This window comes from Orycteropus afer, unplaced genomic scaffold (assembly GCF_000298275.1).
Source record: "Orycteropus afer afer isolate SDZICR_OR568_19922 unplaced genomic scaffold, OryAfe1.0 scaffold00356, whole genome shotgun sequence".
Lineage (NCBI taxonomy): Eukaryota > Metazoa > Chordata > Mammalia > Tubulidentata > Orycteropodidae > Orycteropus > Orycteropus afer.
Genome location: NW_006921943.1, coordinates 3,429,838 through 3,450,698, shown reverse-complemented (window position 1 = coordinate 3,450,698; position 20,861 = coordinate 3,429,838). Strand labels below are relative to the sequence as shown.

The 20,861-nt window shown below is 44.2% G+C and overlaps 1 protein-coding gene across 1 annotated transcript in view; it reads right to left on the bottom strand.

The window, feature by feature from the left end:
• Positions 1-20,860, bottom strand: part of GALR1 (galanin receptor 1) — a gene marked incomplete at its 5' end in the record, with an annotated part of 30,532 nt that extends 9,672 nt beyond the window's left edge. Inside the window, 2 exons of the mRNA XM_007952745.1 lie at positions 14,636-14,701; positions 20,654-20,860. Coding sequence (XP_007950936.1) covers positions 14,636-14,701; positions 20,654-20,860 — 273 coding nt within the window. The remainder of the gene's footprint in view (positions 1-14,635; positions 14,702-20,653) is intronic.
• Position 20,861: the final 1 nt, after the last annotated feature.

Sequence of the window (20,861 nt, the reverse complement as noted above, 5' to 3'; positions counted from 1 at the left end):
ACGAAAGAGGGGGAGGCCTTCAACGAGATGGATTGACACGGTGGCTGCGATGATGGGCTCAAGTATAGCAGGGATTGTGGGGCTGGCGCGGGATCGAGCAGTGTTTCGTTCTGCTGTGCATGGGGTCGCTATGAGTCGGAAACGAGTCGACGGCACTTAACAACAACAACAACATCGCCTTACTCTGTTTGAATGGCAGCTTCTTGGTCTATGTACAGGTTCCTCATGAACACAATTGAGTGTTCTGGAATTCCCATTCTTCTCAATGCTGCTGTCTTCCAAATTTCTTGGCACAGACAAATGAGTGTTTCTGGTGTTGCTTCCATTTGTTTAAACATCTCAGTGGGTATTCTGCCAATTCCTGGAGGCTTGTTTTTCAACAATTCCTTCAGTGCAGCTTGGCCTTCTTCCTTCAATACCATTGGCTCTTGATCACATGCTACCTCCTGAAATGACTGAATGCCAACAAATTCTTTTTGGTACAGTGACTCTGTGTGTTCCTCCCATCTTCTTTTGATGCTTCTTGCATCAGTCAATATTTTGCCCATAGAGTCCTTCAATATTGCAACTCAAGACTTGAGCTTGTTTGTTTGCTTGTTTGTTTTTCCATTCTTTCACCTTGAGAAAGTCTGAGCGTGTTCTTCCCTTTTGGTTTTCTAATTCCAGGTCTTTGTACACTTCATTATAATACTTTCTTTTGTCTTCTTGAGCCACCCTTTGAAATCTTCTGTTTTGCTCTTTTATTTCATCATTTCTTCCATTTGCTTTAGCTACTCTATGTTCAAGAGCAAGTTTCAGAGTTTCTTCTGACATGTATTTTGGTCTTTCTTCCTTTCCTGTCTTCTTAATGACCTTCTTCTTTCTTCATGTATTATGTTCTTAATGTCTTCCCACAACTCATTTGGTCTTTGGTCATTGCGTTCAATGCATCAAATCTACTCTTCAGATGGTCTCTAAATTTAGGTAGGATATAATCAAGGCTCTTGTGGATTTGTTTTAATCTTCTTCAGCTTCAACTTGAACTTTCATATGAGCAGTTGAGGGTCTGTTCCACAGCTGTTCCCTGGCCTTGCTCTGGCTAAAGATATTGAGCTTCTCCATTGCCTCACTCCACAGATGTAGTCGATTTGAGACCTTACAGCAACCCCATATGGCAAAGTAGAACTGATCAGAGGCTTTCTTAGGCTACAGTCTGTATGGGAGCAGACTGCCAGGTCTTTTCTCCCAAACTGCCAAACTGCCAACCTTTCAGGGAGCAGCTGCGTATTTAATCAACAACCTATTGCGGCTTATTTTTCTGTGACCTCACTGTGAAGGAAGAACAATATGCAAGAACTTGACTTCATGACAGGAAATCACTGTTCCACCAGAGGTTCTTCCATTGGAAATGTAGCTACATAAGCTGCAGGGACATCAGCAGGAATACCTCACTCTGTGGGGTCAACCCGCAGCACTATAAGGAGATTCCCACGTGATGGAAGGACTTCCGTGTGACTCCTTATGAACGGAAATCCTTCTGTTAACAGAAAAGAAAAGAACAGCCTTCTGCTGTTACAGGAAAGGACATCTGGCAAAGGTGAGCAGTCACCCACTTGTAAAGAGTTGATCCCTCGGTGGGAGTAAGATCGGAAGCCAGGGTGTCTACCCCAAGGTATGTGGGGGGGGGGGTAGGCATACGAGAGACAACTAGAGGCCATCAAGGCATGGCCCAAGACTCATGGTCAGGATGGGCCCAGGGTGAGGCACACAGATTGGGCAGGTGCACAGCCAGCATCGGCCAACCTTCCTGCCCCAGCTGCCCCAGGAACCAGCGGCCCAGCACCCTGCGGAGCACCACTGCCCCACCTGTGAAGAGGGTAAACCACTGGAAGGTTTTGCAGCCAGTGCCTAGTCCACTGAAGTGCTAAACACAACTCAGCTATTAAAACCTGGCAACAGGTTTTTATATGATGATCAGCTTACACATTAAAGCCACTTAAAGCAGGGGCACCAGACAGATCAATCATTTGCTTCCATAGATTAAGGGAGTGTCTGCTATCAGCCCATTTACTCTTTTAGCTCAGAACAAACTCTACTGGATGTGATTTAATCAAGATAATCTACAAATAATTACACCTACAAAATAGAACAGAAAACGTAATATTTTCTTTCTAAGACAACAGGAACTTCTCTCTACCTCACAAAATAAATACCCTCTGTTTATCTGGTTCCACTGCTTCCTTGAGGATATTTCACGAAATGCAAAGCTTAGGGCAGAGATAGACTCCAGCAGCTTAATGAGATTCCTATCCCGACAAGGTCCATAAGGCAGAAAGTGGTGGGTTTTGGCTGTGTTGTTTTTTGTTGTGTGTGTTTTTAATACAAATTCATTGCAATGTTTTCCCAAACGCTGTCTGCTTCCTGTCCTCTCAAAAGCATGGACAAGAGTCGGGTTATTTTTCTTGGTTTACCAGTAGTTTTGGGATGTGAGTGGTTACAATTTACAACATACGCAGAATGATAGAATACTGAGGCAGGTTTCCTTGGACAGTATCACTCATCTGACTGTCACCATGAGTCAAAATCGGCCTGATGAGAGTGGGCAGGGTTTGGTGCGGTCTCTGGGTGGTGCAAACAGTACACACGCTCACCTGCTAACCAAAAGGTTAGCGACTGGAGTCCACCCAGAGCAGCCCGGGAAGCAAAGCCTGGTGGCCTGAAAGGTCAGCCAGGCAGAGGTCCAGGGAGCACAGTCCTGCTGCCACGCACGGTCGCCAGGAGCTCGCGTTGACGCCACAGCGGCTGGCTGTTCAGTTGTCACGTGCTGCCTTGGCGAAGAGCATTGAATATACCGTGGTTGTCAGAAGAGCGAACAAATCTGTCTTAGAAGAGGCACGGCCAGCTTGCTCCTTGGAAGTGAGGATGGTGAGGCTTGACAGCGTAGACATTAGCCATGTCATGAGGAGGAGCCAGGCCTTGGGGAAGGTCCTCATGCTTGGTACAGGAGAGGGTCAGGGGGACAAAGGAAGAGCCTGAGTGAGACGGATGGACACAGGGCTGCACCGAGGGGCTGAAGCACAGCAACGATTGTGAGGGCGCTGCGGGAGCCAGGGGCATTTCGTTCTGTTGTATGTGGATGGGGTTGCTAGGAGTCAGAACAAACTCGGTGACACCTAACAACATTAACAGCCACCACCACCACATGACAGCTTATTTGCTCCCTGTAAACAAGGTGGCAGTTAACTATCAAAAACCATACCTGACATCTGTTTTCTGTTTCATGGCTACTAAGGGTCAGAGAGTGTGGGGAGGGCAGAGAAAGCCTGTTCTCTGAGTCCAGGGCTCGTTTTCTAAAACCTTCTCATATGGGAAGAATGAATAAAGTCAGGAACTCTAGCTATCAATCATCCACCTATCTATCATCTATCAGTCATCTATCTATCTATCATCCATCTATCTATTGATCTGGTGGCGTAGTGCCTAAGGTACTTGACTGCTATCTAGAAGGCTGGCGGTTCAAACCCACCAGCCACTCCTCAGGAGGAAGGTTGGGCAATCTACTTCTGTAGTGATACGGCCTCGGAAACCCAAGGAGGGGTCGCTATGAGTCGGGCCCAACTCAATGGCAGTGGCTTTTATCATCCATCTATGTATTGATCAGCTACCTGTCTATAGATCGTCTATCTATCTATCCAGTTGTCACGTGCCATCAAGTCTGTTCTGACTCACGGCGTCCCAAGAGGATAGAGTGGAACTGCCCCATAGGGTTTTCTAGGATGTCAATCTTTATGGAAGCAAAGTTCAAACCAAACTCACTGCCATTAAGTTGATTCCGACTCATAGCAACCCTATAGAACAGAGTGGAACTGCCCCTGAGAGTTTCCAAGGTTGTAATCTTTATGAAAGCAGACTGCCACACTTTTTTCCTGCAGGGTGGCAGGTGGGCTCTGTCAGCCTTTTGGTTAGCAGCCGAGTGATTAACCACTGCACCACCAGGACCCCAGCATCGATGGAAGCATATGGTTATTTCTGGAGATGTATACATACACAGATTCAGTTACAGAGATAAATGTAGATACAGGCAAATGGAGCAATTGCTTACCCAAGCAATAATCTTTAGGTCTTTCATTGTAAAGTACAATAGAAGCTTTCCTGGTCATTTCTTATCAGACTTATTCTCATGCCTTTAATCATTCTGTTCTTTTCAGAGACTTACTTACACAGTTTCTCTCCAACACTTTTTCAAATACAGAGACTAAAACTCACCCCAGCACACACACTAGATCTGGAAGATGTTAAAGACACGTATTTTTCTTCCCTCCTGGTAAACAACAAGCCTATCAATCAACATTGAACTTCCATCCACATCCATATGTCTTCCTGCTGGCTCTCCCAGGGCACCTCACACCGGGTAGCACTTTGGGATTTACTTGTTACACAAATGCATCCCTTCAGCTGCAAACTGAACTCCTCCATGGAGCCAATTCAACTCTGAATCCCCTGACCCAGCTCAGGCCGGGCAATGCAGGTGTTCTATAAATAACTGTCCAATGGTGGTGTGCTAGAAATAATTGTGTAAGCATCCTTTCTTGTCCTGGGTGAGCACTCCTGCTGTGGAGGAGAGATGTGTCTCGGAGGAAGCACCAAGCATGGACTGGCCACGAGGGGACCCCGGCACCCGGCGCTGCACTGGAAATAGGGGGCAGTGCACTGGAAATAGGGCAATGCAAGCTCGCAGGGCGGCTCCCACCCATGCGACCCAACACCTCGTCGGCGGTGGCAGGGGGGCCCAGAAGTGTACATTATACCCTGGACGGCAGCGGCTGCTGTGCCGGGTGCACTGAGGAAAGGAAACTGCAGGACAGTCCAGCTCCATAGTGGCAGCTGCTACGCTTAGGTCGGCACTGGAAAGACAACGACTGTCTGTCTAATGCAAGTTGGTTTTGCTGGCAGAAAACAAACAAACACACAAAAACCTTAATAGTGGTGCTTTGTAACCCACTGTCTACCACTGCCTTTCACTGACTCTGGAACAGATGTGTTCTCACGCACATTCCTGAGTATAAACCAGAACTTGAAACAGGTTCACCCCGGTTCAACTCCCTGCTGACAATTTGCATTTCCTCCCCAGACAGACTGAATCACCATCAATCATACTGTAACAAGATTGCCAGGTGATTCTTATGTCTGCATGTTGTATCCTTACGTCTATATCTTATACCCTTAGTGTATATATTTTTGTGTCCTTCCATATGTATTTTGTATCCTTCTGTATACACATTTTGTATCCCTATATATATATTTTGTATCCTGATGTATGCATTTTTATATCCTTATGTGTATATTTTGTGTCCTTATATGCATTAAAAAAATTATTGTGATTTGGGTAGAAGTTTACAGAGCAAATTCATTTTCCACACAGCAGTTCACATACACTTTGTCTCATGACATTGACTGCCATTTCCCACAATGCAACAGGTCTCTTCTCACTTCCTCCCTGTCTCATTTCCTCCATACACTCCTGTTCCCCGAGCTGTCTCCCTGTACCTCCACAGTCCTCTATCCTCCCATGATTCACCTCTCCAAGGAATGTATCCACCTGATGTAAATGTTCAGTTCACATACCTGTCTTCTGTTTGGCTGGAAGCCACGGGAGTGGGTTCAATTCCAGACCTGAAGGGCAGCTAGGGACCATAGTCTCAGGGGTTCCACCAGGCTCTATCAGACCAGCACACCTGGTGCTTCTTTTTTATAATTGTGAGTTTTGCTCCACATTGTTCTCCCTCTCTATCCAGAATATTCTACACAGATCCCCCTCCGAGTGGTTGACAGTGGTAGCCGGGTACCATCTAGTTCTTCTGGTCTCATAGTTGTATAGGCTGAGGATCACATGGTCTACCAGTCCCTTCGACTAATTGTTTCCATGCATCTTTGGTTTTCTTCATTCTTCTTTGCTCTGGATGAGGAGAGACCCATCATTGCATCTAGATGGCCACTTGCAAGCTTTTAAGATCCCAGGCGCTGCTTGCCAAAACAGGATGTGGAACAATGTTTTTGCATAGTATATTGTGCCATTTGAGCTTGATGTCCCCTATGACTATGGTCCTGAGCCCACAGGTCCAACTACTTACTCCCTCTGGGTAGTTGGCTGTGGCCAGGAAGTGGCTACAACCTTGTCCCTTGTCAGCTCTACTATATACCTGAGAATTCTTACAGAACATACAAATACATTTGTAGAAATACTGTCTGCCAACATTATACATAGTCATGGACACACTCCCGCCTACATAGACATACTTAATAGTTCAGCCTGTCCACCCATCTATCCACCCATATATCAATGTTTGCCTTCACTGACAGCGCAATACTGCACATGCAAAAGGGTTCATCTTTATTGTCTGTCCCTCCCATGCACCTCTCTATATCTTCCTCTTTCTCAATGACACCGTGTTAATCACTCACATTTGGTACATTGCCCTTCCCTTCACTCAAATCAATACTTGTCTCTACCTATCTAGCAGTATTCCCTCCACTCCCCTCCCACCCCTGGTAACCAATAAAGAAAATTTCCTTCCACATAGAAACCTTTTCTTGAATTTTACGATAACAGACTAATACATTTGTCCTTCTGTGACTGACTTATTTCACTCAGCATAGTGTCCTCCAAGTTCATCCACATTATATGGTGTTTTTCAAATTCTATGTTATTCTTCAGGGCTGCATAATATTCCATTGTGTATATGTACCATAGTTTGGTTATCCATTTTTCTGTTGATGGGCACCTAGGTTGTTTCCATCTTTTGGCTATTGTAAATAGTGCTGCGATGAACATGGATGTGCATATATCTGTTCTTGTCCTGGCTCTCACTTCTTTAGGATATATACCTAGTAATGGAATTGCTGGGTCAAATGGTATTTCTAATTCTAACTTTTTAAAGAATCACCATACTGCTTTCCACAGTGGTCGTATCATTTTACAGTCCCACCAGCAGTGTATGAGAGCCCCAATCTCTCTACCTGCTCACCAGCATTTGTTATTTTCGGTCTTGTTGAACTTCGCTACTAGTGCTGAGGCAAGATGGTGTCTCATTGTTGTTTTGATTTGCATCTCTCTAATGGCTAATGGCAAGCTCTGGTGCTGTAGTGCCTAAGGCATTTGACTGCTAACTAGAAGGCTGGAGGTTCAAACCCACCAGCCACTCTTCAGAAGGAAGGTTGGGCAATCTGCTTCCGTAGTGATACCACCTTGGAAACCCAAGGAGGGGTCACTATGAGTTGGGTCTGACTCAACGGCAGTGTGTTTGGTTTTTTGTTTGTTCGTTTAATGGCTAATGATCATGAACATTTCTTCATGTGTTCATTGACCACCTGAATATCCTCTTTGATGAAGTGTCTATTCACATCTTCTGCCCATTGTTTAATTGGATTATTTGTCTTTTTGTTATTTGTTGGAGTTCTCTATAAATTCTAGAGATGAGTCCCTTCTCGGATATGTCATTGCCAAGTATTTTTTCCCAATCTGTAAGTCCTCTTTTGACTCTTTCGGAGAAGTCTTTGGAAGCAGATGAGAATTTAATTCTTAGAAGGTCCTGTTCTTCTGGTTGATCTACTGCTGCTTGTGCATTAGGGTTATGCTGGGTAGTCTATTTATGCCATATATTAGGGCCCCTAAATTTGTCCCTAATTTTTCCTTGAGGAACCTTATAGTTTTAGGATTCACATTTAAGTCTTTGATCCATCTGGAGTTTGTTTTTGTGTGTGGTGTGAGGTACAGATCTTGTTTCATTTCTCTGCAAATGGATATCCAGTTTTGCCAGCACTATTTGTTAAACAGACAATCTCTTCTCCCTTTTAATTGATTTCAGCCCTTTGTCAAAGATCAGCTGACCATAGGTCGATGGATCTATTCCTGGGTTCCCAATTCTATTCCATTGGTCTGTGTCTGTTATTGTACCAATACCAGGCAATTTTGACTATTGTGGCTGTATACTAGGTTTTAAGATCCGGGAGTGTGGAACCTCCTATTTTGTTGTTGTTCAATAGTGCTTTGCTTATCCGAGGTCTCTTTCCTTTCCATATAAAGTTAGTGATTGGTTTTTCCATATCCTTAAAGAATGTTCATGGGATCTGGATTGGGATTGCATTGAATGTATGGATTGCTTTGGGTAGAACTGACATTTTCCCAATGTTCAATCTTCCTACCCATGAGCATGGTATATTCTTCCATTTATGTAGATCTCTTATGGTTCCCTTAAGTAGTCTTTTGTAGTTTTCTTTGTGCAGGTCATTTGTGTCCCTGGTAAGACTTATTACCAAGTATTTTACTTTTTTCGTACCTATTGTAAATGGTATTGATTCCTTCTTTCTTTTTCAACAATCTCTGCTGGTGTAGAGGAATCCAACTGATTTTTGGATGTTGATCTTGTATCCTGCCACTGTGCTAAATCTCTCAATTAGTTCCAGTAGATTTTTTATACTGAGTCTCTTGGGTTTTCTAGGTATAGGATCATATCATCAGCAAACAGGGATAGTTTGACGTCTTTCTTACCAATTTGGATGCCTTTGATTTCCTTTTCTTGCCTTATTGCCCTGGCTAGGACTTCCAGTACAATGTTGAATAGAAGTGGTGATAGAGGGCATTCTTGTCTGGTTCCTGTTCACAAGAGGAATGGTTTCAGTCTCTCCCATTGAGAATAATGTTGGTTGTTGGCTTTGCATATATGCCATTTATTATGTTGAGGAATTTCCCTTCTATTCTTATTTTGAGTTTTTATCTGGAATGAGTGTTGGATTTTTCAAATGCCTTTTGTACATCAATTGATATGATCATGTTTTTTTTTTTCATTTGTTTTATTTATGTGAGAGATGACATTGATTATTTTTCTAATGTTAAACCATCCTTGCATACCTGATATGAACTTCACTTGGTCATAATATATTATTTTTGTGATATATTGTTGGAGTATATTGGCTGGGATTTTGTTGAAGATTTTTGCACCTATATTAATGAGGGATATTGGTCTGCAGTTTTCCTTTTTAGTGATGCCTTTGCCTGGTTTTGGTATCAAGGTTATGCTTGCTTCATAAGATGAATTTGGGAGGATTCCATCGTGTTCTATGTTCTGGAATAGTTTGGGTAGGACTGGTGTCAGTTCTTCTCTGAATATTTGGTAGAATTCTCTGGTGAAACCGTCTGGGTCAGGACTTTTTTCGTTGGTAATTTTTTTATGACCTGTTCAATTTCTTCTTTTAGATGGATCTGTTCAACTTTTCCACCTCAGTCTGTGTTAGTTTAGGTAAGTGGTGTGTTTCTAGAAATCAGCCATTTTTTCCAGGTTTTCAAATTTGTTGGAGTACAGTTCTTCATAGTATCCTATTATTATCCTTATTTCAGTTGGTTCTGTTGTAATGTCACCCATTTCGTTTCTTATTCCTGTTATTTGTATTCTCTCCCTCTTTTCCTTTGTTAAATTTGCCAGAGGTTTGTCAATTTTATTGATCTTTTCAAAAAACCAACTTCTAGTCTTGTTTATTTTTTCTGTAGCCTTTCTATTTTCCATTTCATTTATTTCTGCTCAAGTCTTTATTATTTCCTTTCTTCTGATGACTGTGGGCTTTTCTTGCTATTCTTTTTCTAATTGTTGGAGATGATGGTTTAAAGTATTGATTTTAGCTCTTTCTTCTTTTTTGATGTGTGCATTTATTGCTATAAACTGCCCTCTGATCCCTGCTTTTGCTGTGTCCCAAAGATTTGGGTATTCTGTGTTTTCATTCTCATCTGACTCAAATGATTTTTTAATTTTACTCTTTTATTTCTTCTATTCTACCTCTTAAGGAGCATGTGGTTCAGTTTCCATGTGTCTGCCTGTTTTCCATTCATCTTCCTATTGTTGATTTCTAATTTGATAGCATTGTGATCTGAGAAGATGCTTTGCAGTATTTCAATGCTTTCAAATTTATTAAGGCTTGCTCTATGGCCTAATATATGGTCTATCATGGAGAATGTTCCATGAGGACTGGAAAAGAATGTATATTGTACTGTTGTTGGTGAAGTACTCTGTAGATGGCTATAACGTCAAGTTGGTGGATTATATTGTTTAGTTCTTCTGCATCTTTCCTGAGCTTCTTTCCAGTTGTTCTATCTTTCATTGACAGTCGTGCATTAAAGTCTCCCACTATGACTGTGGAGTCATCTATTTGTCTTTTCAATTCTGTTAAAGTCTGATTTATATATGTTGGGGCTCTTTCATTGGGTGCATAGATATTTATTATAGCTATATCTTCTTGTTCAATTGATCCTTTAATCATTATATAATGTCCTTTCTTATCTCTTATGGTGGTTTTTATCTTAAAGTATATTTGATCAGAAATTAATATTACCACTCCTGCTCTTTTTTGTTTGGTTGGCATTTGCTTGCTATATCTTTTTTCAACCTTTGATTTTAGTCTATTTTTGTCTTTTTCTCTAAGATGTGTCTCTTGTAGACAGCATATTGATGCATTATGTTTTCTTATCCAGTCTGCATCTCTCCATCTCTTGAGTGGTACATTTGATCCATTGACATTCAGTGTAATTATCAACAAGTATGAATTGGTTGCTGTCATTTTGTTGTGTGTTTTTTCATGGTGTTCCTGGTTTCTTTGTTCCATATAATTTTCTGTGCTCAGCTCATTTTGTTTATGAGTCAATCATGTTATCAATTCCTTTGTTGCTGTTGTTTTAGTATTTGCTAAATATTCATGCTTGCCCTCTTTTTTTATTGTGATGTGAAGGTTTATCATTTTTTTTTGAGGTTTCCCTGTGACTTATAATGTTCTCCGCAAGTTTAGAACAGTCCATTCTGTCCTGCAACTCTCTTGACTTCCTCACCATTTAGAAGTCCCGTAACTATTTTTTCCTCTTTCTGGTTTGTAGTCATCCTCATTTGCCAATTGTTGTCTCTGATTCCCTGTTTACAATCTTCTGAACTTATTTTACTTTGGATACCTCCATAACTGGGTTGGATTCTGGGTTATGTCATCATATGTATTAATGGTCAATTGTTGCTTGCTGTTATTGGTTCTCTATCCAAAGGACTCTCCTTAGTATCTCTTGTAAGGTTGGTCTGGTTTTAACAAATTCTCTTAATTTCTGCTCATCAGGTAATCTCCTAATCTCATCATTATATTTGAGGGAAAATTTTGCTGAGTATCTTGGTTGGAAATTTTTCTCTTTAAAGGTTTTATATATACCATCCCATTGCCTTCTTGGTTGCATGGTTTCTGCTGATAAATCAGAGTTTAGTCTTACTGATTGCCCTTCATAGGTAACTTTTCATTTTTCCCGTGCTTCTTTCAGAATCCTTTCTCTGTCTTTGGTTTCAGTGAGTTTGATTATGATATGTCTTGATGATTATCTCTTGGGGTCTATCCTGTTTGGGGTTCATTGGACTTCCTGAATGGATATATTCTCATCTTTCATCATACCAGAGAAGTTCTCTTCTAACAAATCTTGGACAATTTTCTCAGTGGTTTTCTTTTTCTCTTCTTGTTCTGGATTTTCTATTACACGTAGGTTATTCCTTTTGATGGTATCCCACTTGAATCTTAGGCTTTCTTCATTTTGTTTTGATCTTTTTTCTGACTGATCCCTTTCCAAAGAAGTACTCAGGTATTTGTCTTCAGTCTCATTAACTCTGTCTTCCATTGCATCAATTCTACTCCTTTTCCCTTTCAATGTGTTATCTATCTCTGAAAATTTAATATTTATCTTCTGGATTTCTATCTGTAGATTTTGTATCATTTCCAATTTTTCATTTATTTTGCCATTTTCTTCTTGTATTTTCTTCCAAGAATGTTGCAGGATTTTTTTCAGTACTTTCCTTGATCTGTCTCTCAATCCTTTGAAGGTACCTAAATATAATTCTTTTGAATTTCTTATCAGGGAATTCCAATGCTGCTTCTTCCTCAGGGATGTGTTCCATGTCTATATCTTGCTCCCTTGTTTTTACTGCTTCATCTTGCTTCTTTGTGTGGACTGTGATGGTCTGTTATCTCCAAGATATTGTGACTTTGTTGTATTTATATTTAATTGTTGTATGGTGGAGTAATTAGCCCAAGATTTTTGTTTTCTTTGTTATTTGGGATGTACCTGAGTAAGCAGGGTACTGTGCTCTTCTATTCACTAGCTGGCAGCACGTATGCACTTACCACCTGTCTCCTGGTGAGTGACAGAGAATGGGAGTGGCTGCACAGATCTCTGTTAACTGTTTGTGAAGAACAGTTAAGGGTGAATTAGGCTCTTATTGGTTGTCATATATCCTTGGCCAGTTGGTGCAGAAGGAAGTGGTCACCCTCACTTAGTAAGTGGAGCTGCAGGGTACAGGTGTGATTGGGTTGTATGGGCACAGTTGCTGTCTCCCACTCAACCAAATACAATAATCAAACAACATCAAAAAAAGTAAAAGCAAGAGGATAGAAAAGCATACACCACATAAACACACAGGAGCAATCAAAAAGAGGGAAGAAGAAGAAAGGCAATAACTGAGAGAAAATATTTAAAGCAATACTTTAAAAAGTTAAAAGAAATATAAGTAGAAAAGGAGCAGGGGAACACAATATTTGGGGAGGATGCAATAACAAAAAAAGAGGTGGAGTAGGAGAATAGTGAAGAAAAAAATGGGAAAATGCAAAAAAGATAAACAAGGAATGGGGAGAACCACAAGAAAAAATAAAATTGCACCCAGGAAAAGGCAAAAGAAAAAAAGCTGAAAACTAGAACCTTGGAAGAGAAGACAAAAGAATAATAATAAAAAAGAGTAAAATAATAATCATAATTTTTAAACAGACAAAAACTAACTATAAATAAATAAATAAGTCTGGGTGGGGTGGGGCAGGGCTCCCAGGCTCCATCAGAGAACACAGACTGGGATGGAATTCCTGCCGGCCCAGAAAGTTGGTGAGAGTGAAGGATGGCCTCACCTCCATTCACCAAGAGGGTATGGGGTATAAGAGTAACAAGGAAAGTATCACATCTCTCCAGTCCTCAGTGTCTGGAATGTCCTTGCTGTCCCCAGCAAGTGGAGGTTGTTCTTAGGTCCCTGGAATCTGAGAAAACACTGTTGCTTAAAATATCCAAAATGGTGGAACCACTTGTAAACATTCAAAATGGCTGCACCCTCTGGACAGTCAAGAGTCCACAAGTCAGTTTGTCTTCTTCTTCAGTGTTTCCCTTTTTATTCACCAGCCACCAGTGCAGGCCTCCAGGTAGCCCCTGGCTAGCAGGGCTCATTTTTAGGTTAATTCTTGGGTCCTAACACCTCTTGGCAGTATCCAAGCTGTCTATGCCATCAGGATCACTGACAGTCCACAACTCTAGATGTCTCCTTTTTCAGTATTTTCATGCAGGTTCTTCTACTAGTTGGAGTTTAGTCCACTTTTGTTATTTTCCTTTCAAAGCTCAGAGCTCCAGGATTATCTTCTGTATCTATGCAAACTGGGTCCCTTTTTCTTTGTTGAAGAGGGTCTGCACAGTCTGTCTGCCTATTCTGCCATCTTACCATACCTCTATATATACATTTTTATATCCTTTTGTATATTTTTATATCCTTATGTATATACATTTTTGTCTCCTTATGTATATATTTTGTATTTTTATGTCTATATTTTCCTGTGCTTCTATGTACACAAGCATCACTCCAGGATCATATAAAATGGCAATTCAGATTCAGTCTCTCTGTGGTGAAAATGCAAATTCTCAGCAGGGAGTCGAACCGGAATGAACTGGTTAGAAGCCTTGGAGTAAACAAAGACAGTCAGGAGAAGTAGTCTTTTTTTAAATAGAATTTGCCACAGTAAATATGATCATCTCAGCTATAATTTCTGCATATCATGTATGCCATACATCATAATAAATATGTAGGAGAAAAAGCAGGGTATTTTCAGGTTTTATTACTAATATTTGTGTGTGAAAATGTCTGGTTATAATCTCCTCCTTCTCCTCCCTAATCATCTTGTCTAGTAATTTCATTCTACTTTCTCAAATCAGGAATTATGTAATTATTATGCAAATCAGAGTTAATTAACCCTGACTTGTAAAATAGCTTTTCCTTAGCATGTGAAATGTAATAAGTAGCAATAAGATGGATGCCTGAACATCAGTCAGAAGAGAACTGTGGGAGTCAGAATTCACTTTTCAAAAGAAGCAGTGAAAAAGGGGGTAGCATCCCCTTCAACTGCCCTCGTAGCTTAATTTTATCTCCTTTGGGTGAAGGCATGCACAGAGCCTGAACAGAAGGGATAAGGGTGTCGATCTGCTCTGAGGCTCTAGGGAGAGATCCTATCAACAGAGATGGTGAACATCAAACAAAATGCCTGTCGGTTCCCTCCCAGCTGCAGCTCTGCACTCTGCCTCAGTCTTCCCAGAACATGTCTCCAAATGGAGCTCAGAATCCACAGTAGGCATGTGGACCTGCCCCTCCCTCCCTCCAAGTTTCAAGTGTTCAGTCCTTCCCTGTGGTGCGTCACCTACAACCCCCTTCCGTTGTCATCACTGTCCTATCAGTAAGGGTTTCTTTCAAATAGAGGGGGCCTAGATTTCACAGGCAGTCAGTAGATGCCAGGAGAACTGGGGATAAAGCCGACCACTCTCCACAGAATGGCATGCGGGTGACATTACCTTCTTCTTGGATGCTTCTGACTTCTTTGACATGTTCTTCAACTTTTTGTGCAAATGATTAAGGACCTGAAAGACACAGAAGGATAAAGGGAGGTTTGCTTCCCGCCTGCCGTGCACTGTCTGCTTGGTGTTCAGCATGACTGGCATTTGGAGGAGGTAATATTGTGTCTATCAAATCATAATATCATGTAATAGCATTATCTACAAAATACAGAAATAGTTTTTACAGAAATCACAGAACTTTCACAGAAAAGTTCACAGGATTAGGAATTGCCAGATACACCTGCTTTCCGACATTTGGGCGTAGGATGGAATGACCGGTGCCTGTCGGGTATGTGGCCATAGCACCTATTTGCAGAGAATGGCCTGAGTCTTCTCCAGAAAGCCCATCATCTCCCCCTGTGGCCAGATTTCCACCCTACATCAGACAAGGGGACCCTGTCACTATTGCTGTTAGGTGCCTTTCAGTCACTTCCAACTTGTAGTAACCCCACATGGCAGAGTTGACCTGCCCCATGGGGCTTCCTAGGTGGCCATTCTTTATGGAAGTGGATCAGTAGGTCTTTCTCCTACTGAGCCACCGGGTGGGTTCCAACCACCAACCTTTGGGTTGGCAGCCAAGTGACTAACCTTTGTGCCACTAGGGCTCTTGGAGAGACCCCAGATACATCAAAAATCAGATACCATTTCCTGCCTTCACAGAGTCACCATCCAAATGGGGAAAAAGCAACTAAGCAAATATAGACACTATAACCAGCGCTCTCTCCAAAGCAGTGAGGCTGTTATGCCAATGTTTGCTGGGATATGTTCCGTCTGCTTTCCCATTGTGGGTTGTCTCCACTTTGGATCCCCGTAATGCAACTCAGCACTTCCGGCCCCTTTCTGTCTTCCCCACATGCGTCTAGACCACGTCCATGTTGGGACTTCAGCACCCCAACCTGGAGACCAGCTAGCAGGGTTTGCAATTAGCATCCTGTCAGCAAGCCTCCTTGAAGATGTGCTGGCTTCTAATTAAAGAACCTATTTCTGTCTTCCCTCCCAATGTCACCCAGGAGAAAGACATGAAAGCCTTCGGTCTGCACAGGATTCCCATTGTCATCTTGGCCTTGCACACAAGAACTGTGCTGCAGAACAGTGCTTAATGCTGTGTTTATACCCTATCTGAGTGAAAATCCAGAGGAAATTTAGCTGTGGATGATGATGAACTGACCCAGGAGCCAGTCCCAGCTGGCCCTTTGTTTCCCTCTAGCAGAGGCAGAGGACCCGAGGAGCGAGGTAAGCACGGACATGCGTCATAACCTGCAGTGAACAGTTCCACATGTTTTCACCACATCAAAGATCCTGCTTCTAGGAATGGCTGCCATCTGTCTCTCTCCCAACCCCACAGCACCTTCCCACAGAATCAAAGCTCTACAAATTTACATCCCTGACAGGGACAGAGTGCCCAGTAAGCAAGGGAAGCATGGGCTTCCCTTGCTTGTTGGCAAATCCACCCAGCCCTCCAGCACCGTGGTATGGAGATCCTTTAATCACATTGGATTCAGTGCAGAGGCTGATGCCACTCCATCAACTCTGTGCACCACAGAGCAACCATCACCAGTTAACTAAGAGGCCACACAGGGCATCTGCCTCTCCTACAAGCCCACAGAGGCGAGGCAGCCACCATGTGTGGCTGACTCCACATCCCCTACCTGACTAGTATGCTTCTCTCTTCCTAAAACAACTCACATCGTCCACAACAAGGCACTGGGGATGCCTCTTGACACATTAACATCTGTTCACTTTCTGCTTTTTCCAGCAAAAATTGGGGTACTAAGGACTGAATGTGACGCAAGGATAGAAAGAAGTGATGTAGGAGCAAAAGAGAGTGTGAAGGAAAGGGTTGGAGTGGGACCCTGCTTAGAGATGACGGGCATGGAGACAGACTCCGGGGGCATCTTCCCAGGAGGAGACCACATGGGGACACCGGTCACTGAGAACAAGGGAGCAAGAAGGGAGAAGAGCAGACAGGCAGCAGGCCCAGATCAGAGGAAGACACCTGGGGGAAGAGGCAGCCCAGGAAATGCAAAGATCAACAACCTCGTAATTCCGCCCAAGTGTCTACTCATTCCTCCCCTGAATTAAAGTGGATCCCTACACAGAAACTTCAGAAAACCCAAGATATTGAATGTGGTTGAATGGTTAATGGAGAAAATACTCAAGGAACTTGCTCAGCTATGCCTCTCCTCTGGAGTCTGTACCCCAACCACATGTGGATATGGTGGGAGAGGCCTTGTCATCAGAGGAGAAAGAATGGAGGCATCATGACAAGTCACATTTCTCCAAAAGATAATGATGGCTATTGGTGGCATTTCTGTCCATCCATATGCTCCAGAGGAGAGTGTGCAGGAAGATACCTGTTCAAGCCTGAGCCCAGGTCACCCCAGCTTCAGCTCTCTCTGGGCACATGGAGACACGTGGTGAAGTGGACACATCAAGAGGTAACCATCCCGGCAGACCAAGGGGAGTCCATAATTCATCTTAAGGGAATGGGAGACACAGCTTTGTACAAGAGCAACTGCATGGCCTCAGAGGGGCGGGGCTTAGCAAAGCATTGGATCTGCCCACCAGGCATACTCCGTGGGTTCTAGGCATTTTCAGGGGTGGTCAGTTATTCCACCATTCTACTAAAAATGTGTAAGATTTGGGAAAACAGCAAGTCACTGCAGAATGCAATTCACATATGTTATGGATTGAATTATGTCCCTAAAAATATGGGTTGTAAATCCTAATGTCTATGCCTGTGGTTAGAATCCCATTTGGGAGTAGGTTGTCTTTGTCATGTTAATGAGAGGATTAGCATAATGTTAAATCAAACTCTGCTGAGATATAAAAGAGATTAAACAAGCCAGCTATAGAAGCTGCAGAGAAGGGGGGAGAGAGATGCTGAGGCATGTGGAGATCACACAGGAGCAGAAATTCTGGAGACAAGCACCTTCCTCCAGAGCACACAGCCAGCCTCCCCTGGAGCCGGCTCCCTGCATTCCAACTTGTGGCCTCATAAACTGTGAGAAAATATATTGGTTTCTTAAAGTCACCCACTTGTGCTATTTCTATTATAGCAGCACTTGGGCATCATGTGGAGTTTAAGAGTGAAACAAATACAACAAAAACCCACATTGTCATCTGGGGACCTCTCTGGCCAGCTGCAATTTTTCATCTTGGCTCTCAGACCTGGACTGTGAAGAAACCTCCATTCCTGAAGCCAACAGAGCTGGACCACAGGAAAACCACCAGCCCTCAACCTAAGAGACCTGGACCACAAGAAACCTCCAGTCCTGACCCCAACAATACTCAAGTGGCAAAATCCTTAACTGGGAAGCACACACTTAAGGATTCAACCAAAGAAAAGCAACTTAAAGTGACATATCTCCACTTAGTCAGACCTGGAGAGAATTTCCAAATATTGTCTTGAATTCCAAAGATCTTTCCTGTTGTGCTTAGAATCGGACTATGTCCGTAGAAAACATCTCAGTGATCATATAATCACCACATTTCTGAGAAGCATTTTTAAACTTAGCCCTGTGTATATAAACCCTCAAATGAGCGAACGTAGCCTGTAGTCCTCTGAGTTTACCTTCTTGTCTCCACTGAGAAGATTGAGTGTTATTTTTCCAAAAAGATTATGTTCTAGTGCTAACCCAGGCAACCAGGAATTTCAGAGGAATTTCTCTCTAGTCTTCAACTTGCAGCAGTGAACCCCTGAATGGTTTTCAGGCCCTCATGCCCCCCGGCACCCCTCCCTCCATTTAGAGGACGTATGCAATCTGGAGTTAGTCACTTAACACCTCCAAGCTCAGGTCTCTTATCAATGAAACAGCCCCAGGTCGCTGTGCACATGAGTGAGGCTATGAACAGGTCAGGTAGAACAGCCTGCCTTTGGCATTTGCAACACATGAAATAGGCAGAAAGGAGCCCGGGTGGCCCAGTGGTGACACCCTCGGATGCTAGTCTAAAGTTGGAGATTCAAACCCATCTGGAGGAGAAAGACCCAGTGATCTGCTCCCATAAACACTGAATGGACAGAAAGGAGCCCCCGTGACACAGTGGTGGCTGCTAACCAAAATATTGGTGGTTCAAACCCATCCTGGGGAGAAAGATCCAGCATTCCGCTTCCAAACCAAAAGCAAGCTCAGTGCCGTCGAGTCAGTCCCGACTCATCGCGACCCCTCCTTGGGTTTCCAAGGTGGTATCTCTACTGAAATAGATTGCCCAATCTTTCTTCCAAGAAGTGGCTGGTGGCTATGAACTGCCAGGCTTCTGGTTAGCAGTCAAATGCCTTAGGCACTACGCCACCAGAGCTCCCCCATCTGCTTCCATGAAGACTAAAAACCAAAAAATAGAAATAAAATAAAAAGACCAATTTCACTACCATCAAGTCGATTCCAACTCCTGGAGTCCCCCATTGGGTTTCCAAAGGTGTACATCTTTACAGAACAGACTGCCTCATCTTTCGTCCACAGAGTGGCTGGTGGGTTTGAACTGCTGGCTTTTTGGTTAGTATTCTAATGCCTTAGCCAGGGCACCACCAGAACTCAGCCTAGAAAACCCTACAGGGCAGTTCTACTCTGTAGACACCTGGAGTCACGATGAGTCGGAACTGGCGTGACAGCCCCTAACCACAAAGCAAATAGACCAGCCATTTTCCAGGTAACTGTGCCAGAGTTCTTTCCCGACGTCCTCTCCACGCCCCTCTGCACATACAGCCCACTGCACAGTCAGTCATTCAGATTAGAGGCCAGACAGCCGCACTGGGAACACAGACAGGCCTCCACAGTGATGCCACAGCGGACGGTTTGTGTCCACATCCCGCTGGAGAACCGAGAAGGGCTGGTGCTGCTCCCTCGTCCTCTGTCTGTTCAAGGTTCTACAGTCCTTGCACTGCCAGAAATAAGACGAGAGACCGAGAGACGACATTGCATTGGTAGAAAGTTTGATGCTTCTCTGAGGAAACTACTACTCTGAAGAAAAGCCCTGGGGGGTGTTGGAGTGCACCCCATAAATTGCCATCCTGCTGTGTACATAGGAAACCTTCTAAATCTTGTGTTATTCATGAACCAGAAGGTGAATTGAGGGAGCTGGCCAGGCTGTGAAAAAGGGGGACTAGAGCAGTCCCCCCAGTGAGAAGAAGGGGCTGGAAACAGGCATGACTCCAGAGTGCTTCTCTCAAGCAGAGTGGGGAAATGCCTCAGGCAGTTGACTGCTAACCAGAAGGTTGATGGTTCAAACCCACCAGCCACAGAAGGAAGAAGGGGCAATCTACTTCCATAGAGATTTACTGCCTTGGAGACCCAGTGGAGGTCACTATGAGTCGGAATCGACTGGGCGGCAGTGAGCTTGTTGGGTGGTTGGTTCTGAATAATGCCGGGGCTCCCACAGCCTTGGCTGAAATGACTCAAATGGGAGCTTTCCCTTCCTTCCTTCCAACCTTCTAGGAGCACTCCAGCCAAGACTCCTTGGGCTTTAAGTTCAACTTCTGTGTACAAGACACGGGGCCACTCTGCCTCCGCGAGCAGTGGCATCCCAGAGCCAGATCCCGCCCCTGCCAGCCTCGCCGGCGAGTGTAAACCCTGCGCGCCCGCAGGGACAGCACGGGCAGCCCCTCCACCCTGCCACCGCGCACACGCCCCGCAATCCCTCCATCCCTGGTTTCGTGGCGCGGGCGGGAGACCAGGGGCTGAGAGCTGGACAGCAGAGCCGGCTGTCCAGCAGGTGGGGGTGCCGGGCACCCTCTCCGGCCAAGGCTGCAGGACGCAGGGACCGGGTGGGGAGGAGAGTTGCCGGGGACGTGTGGGGAGCGGAGGGCACACCCGCCCCAGCATTTCGCAAACTCTCAAACTCCAGGTAACTCAGCTGGGCAACCGCCGGCGGCAGCCCAAGTCAAGGCCAGGGCACAGCTGGGTGGAAAAGGGCCGCCCCGCACACAGAGGGGCCCGGGGAAGACCAGGCCCGCGCCCCCTGCCCGCGCCCCCTGCCCACCTTGGCGTAGCAGAAGCAGATGAGCAGCAAGGGCAGCAGGTACCCGAAGACAAAGGTGCACACCACGTAGGCCTTCTTGTGGCGCGGGTCGGGCCACTGCTCCCAGCAGAAGGTCTCGTTGCCGGCGCCGCGGTGGAAGAGGCGCTGGTGGTAGGCCACCGGCGAGGCCATGGCGATGGACAGCGCCCAAATGACGGCGACGCCCAGC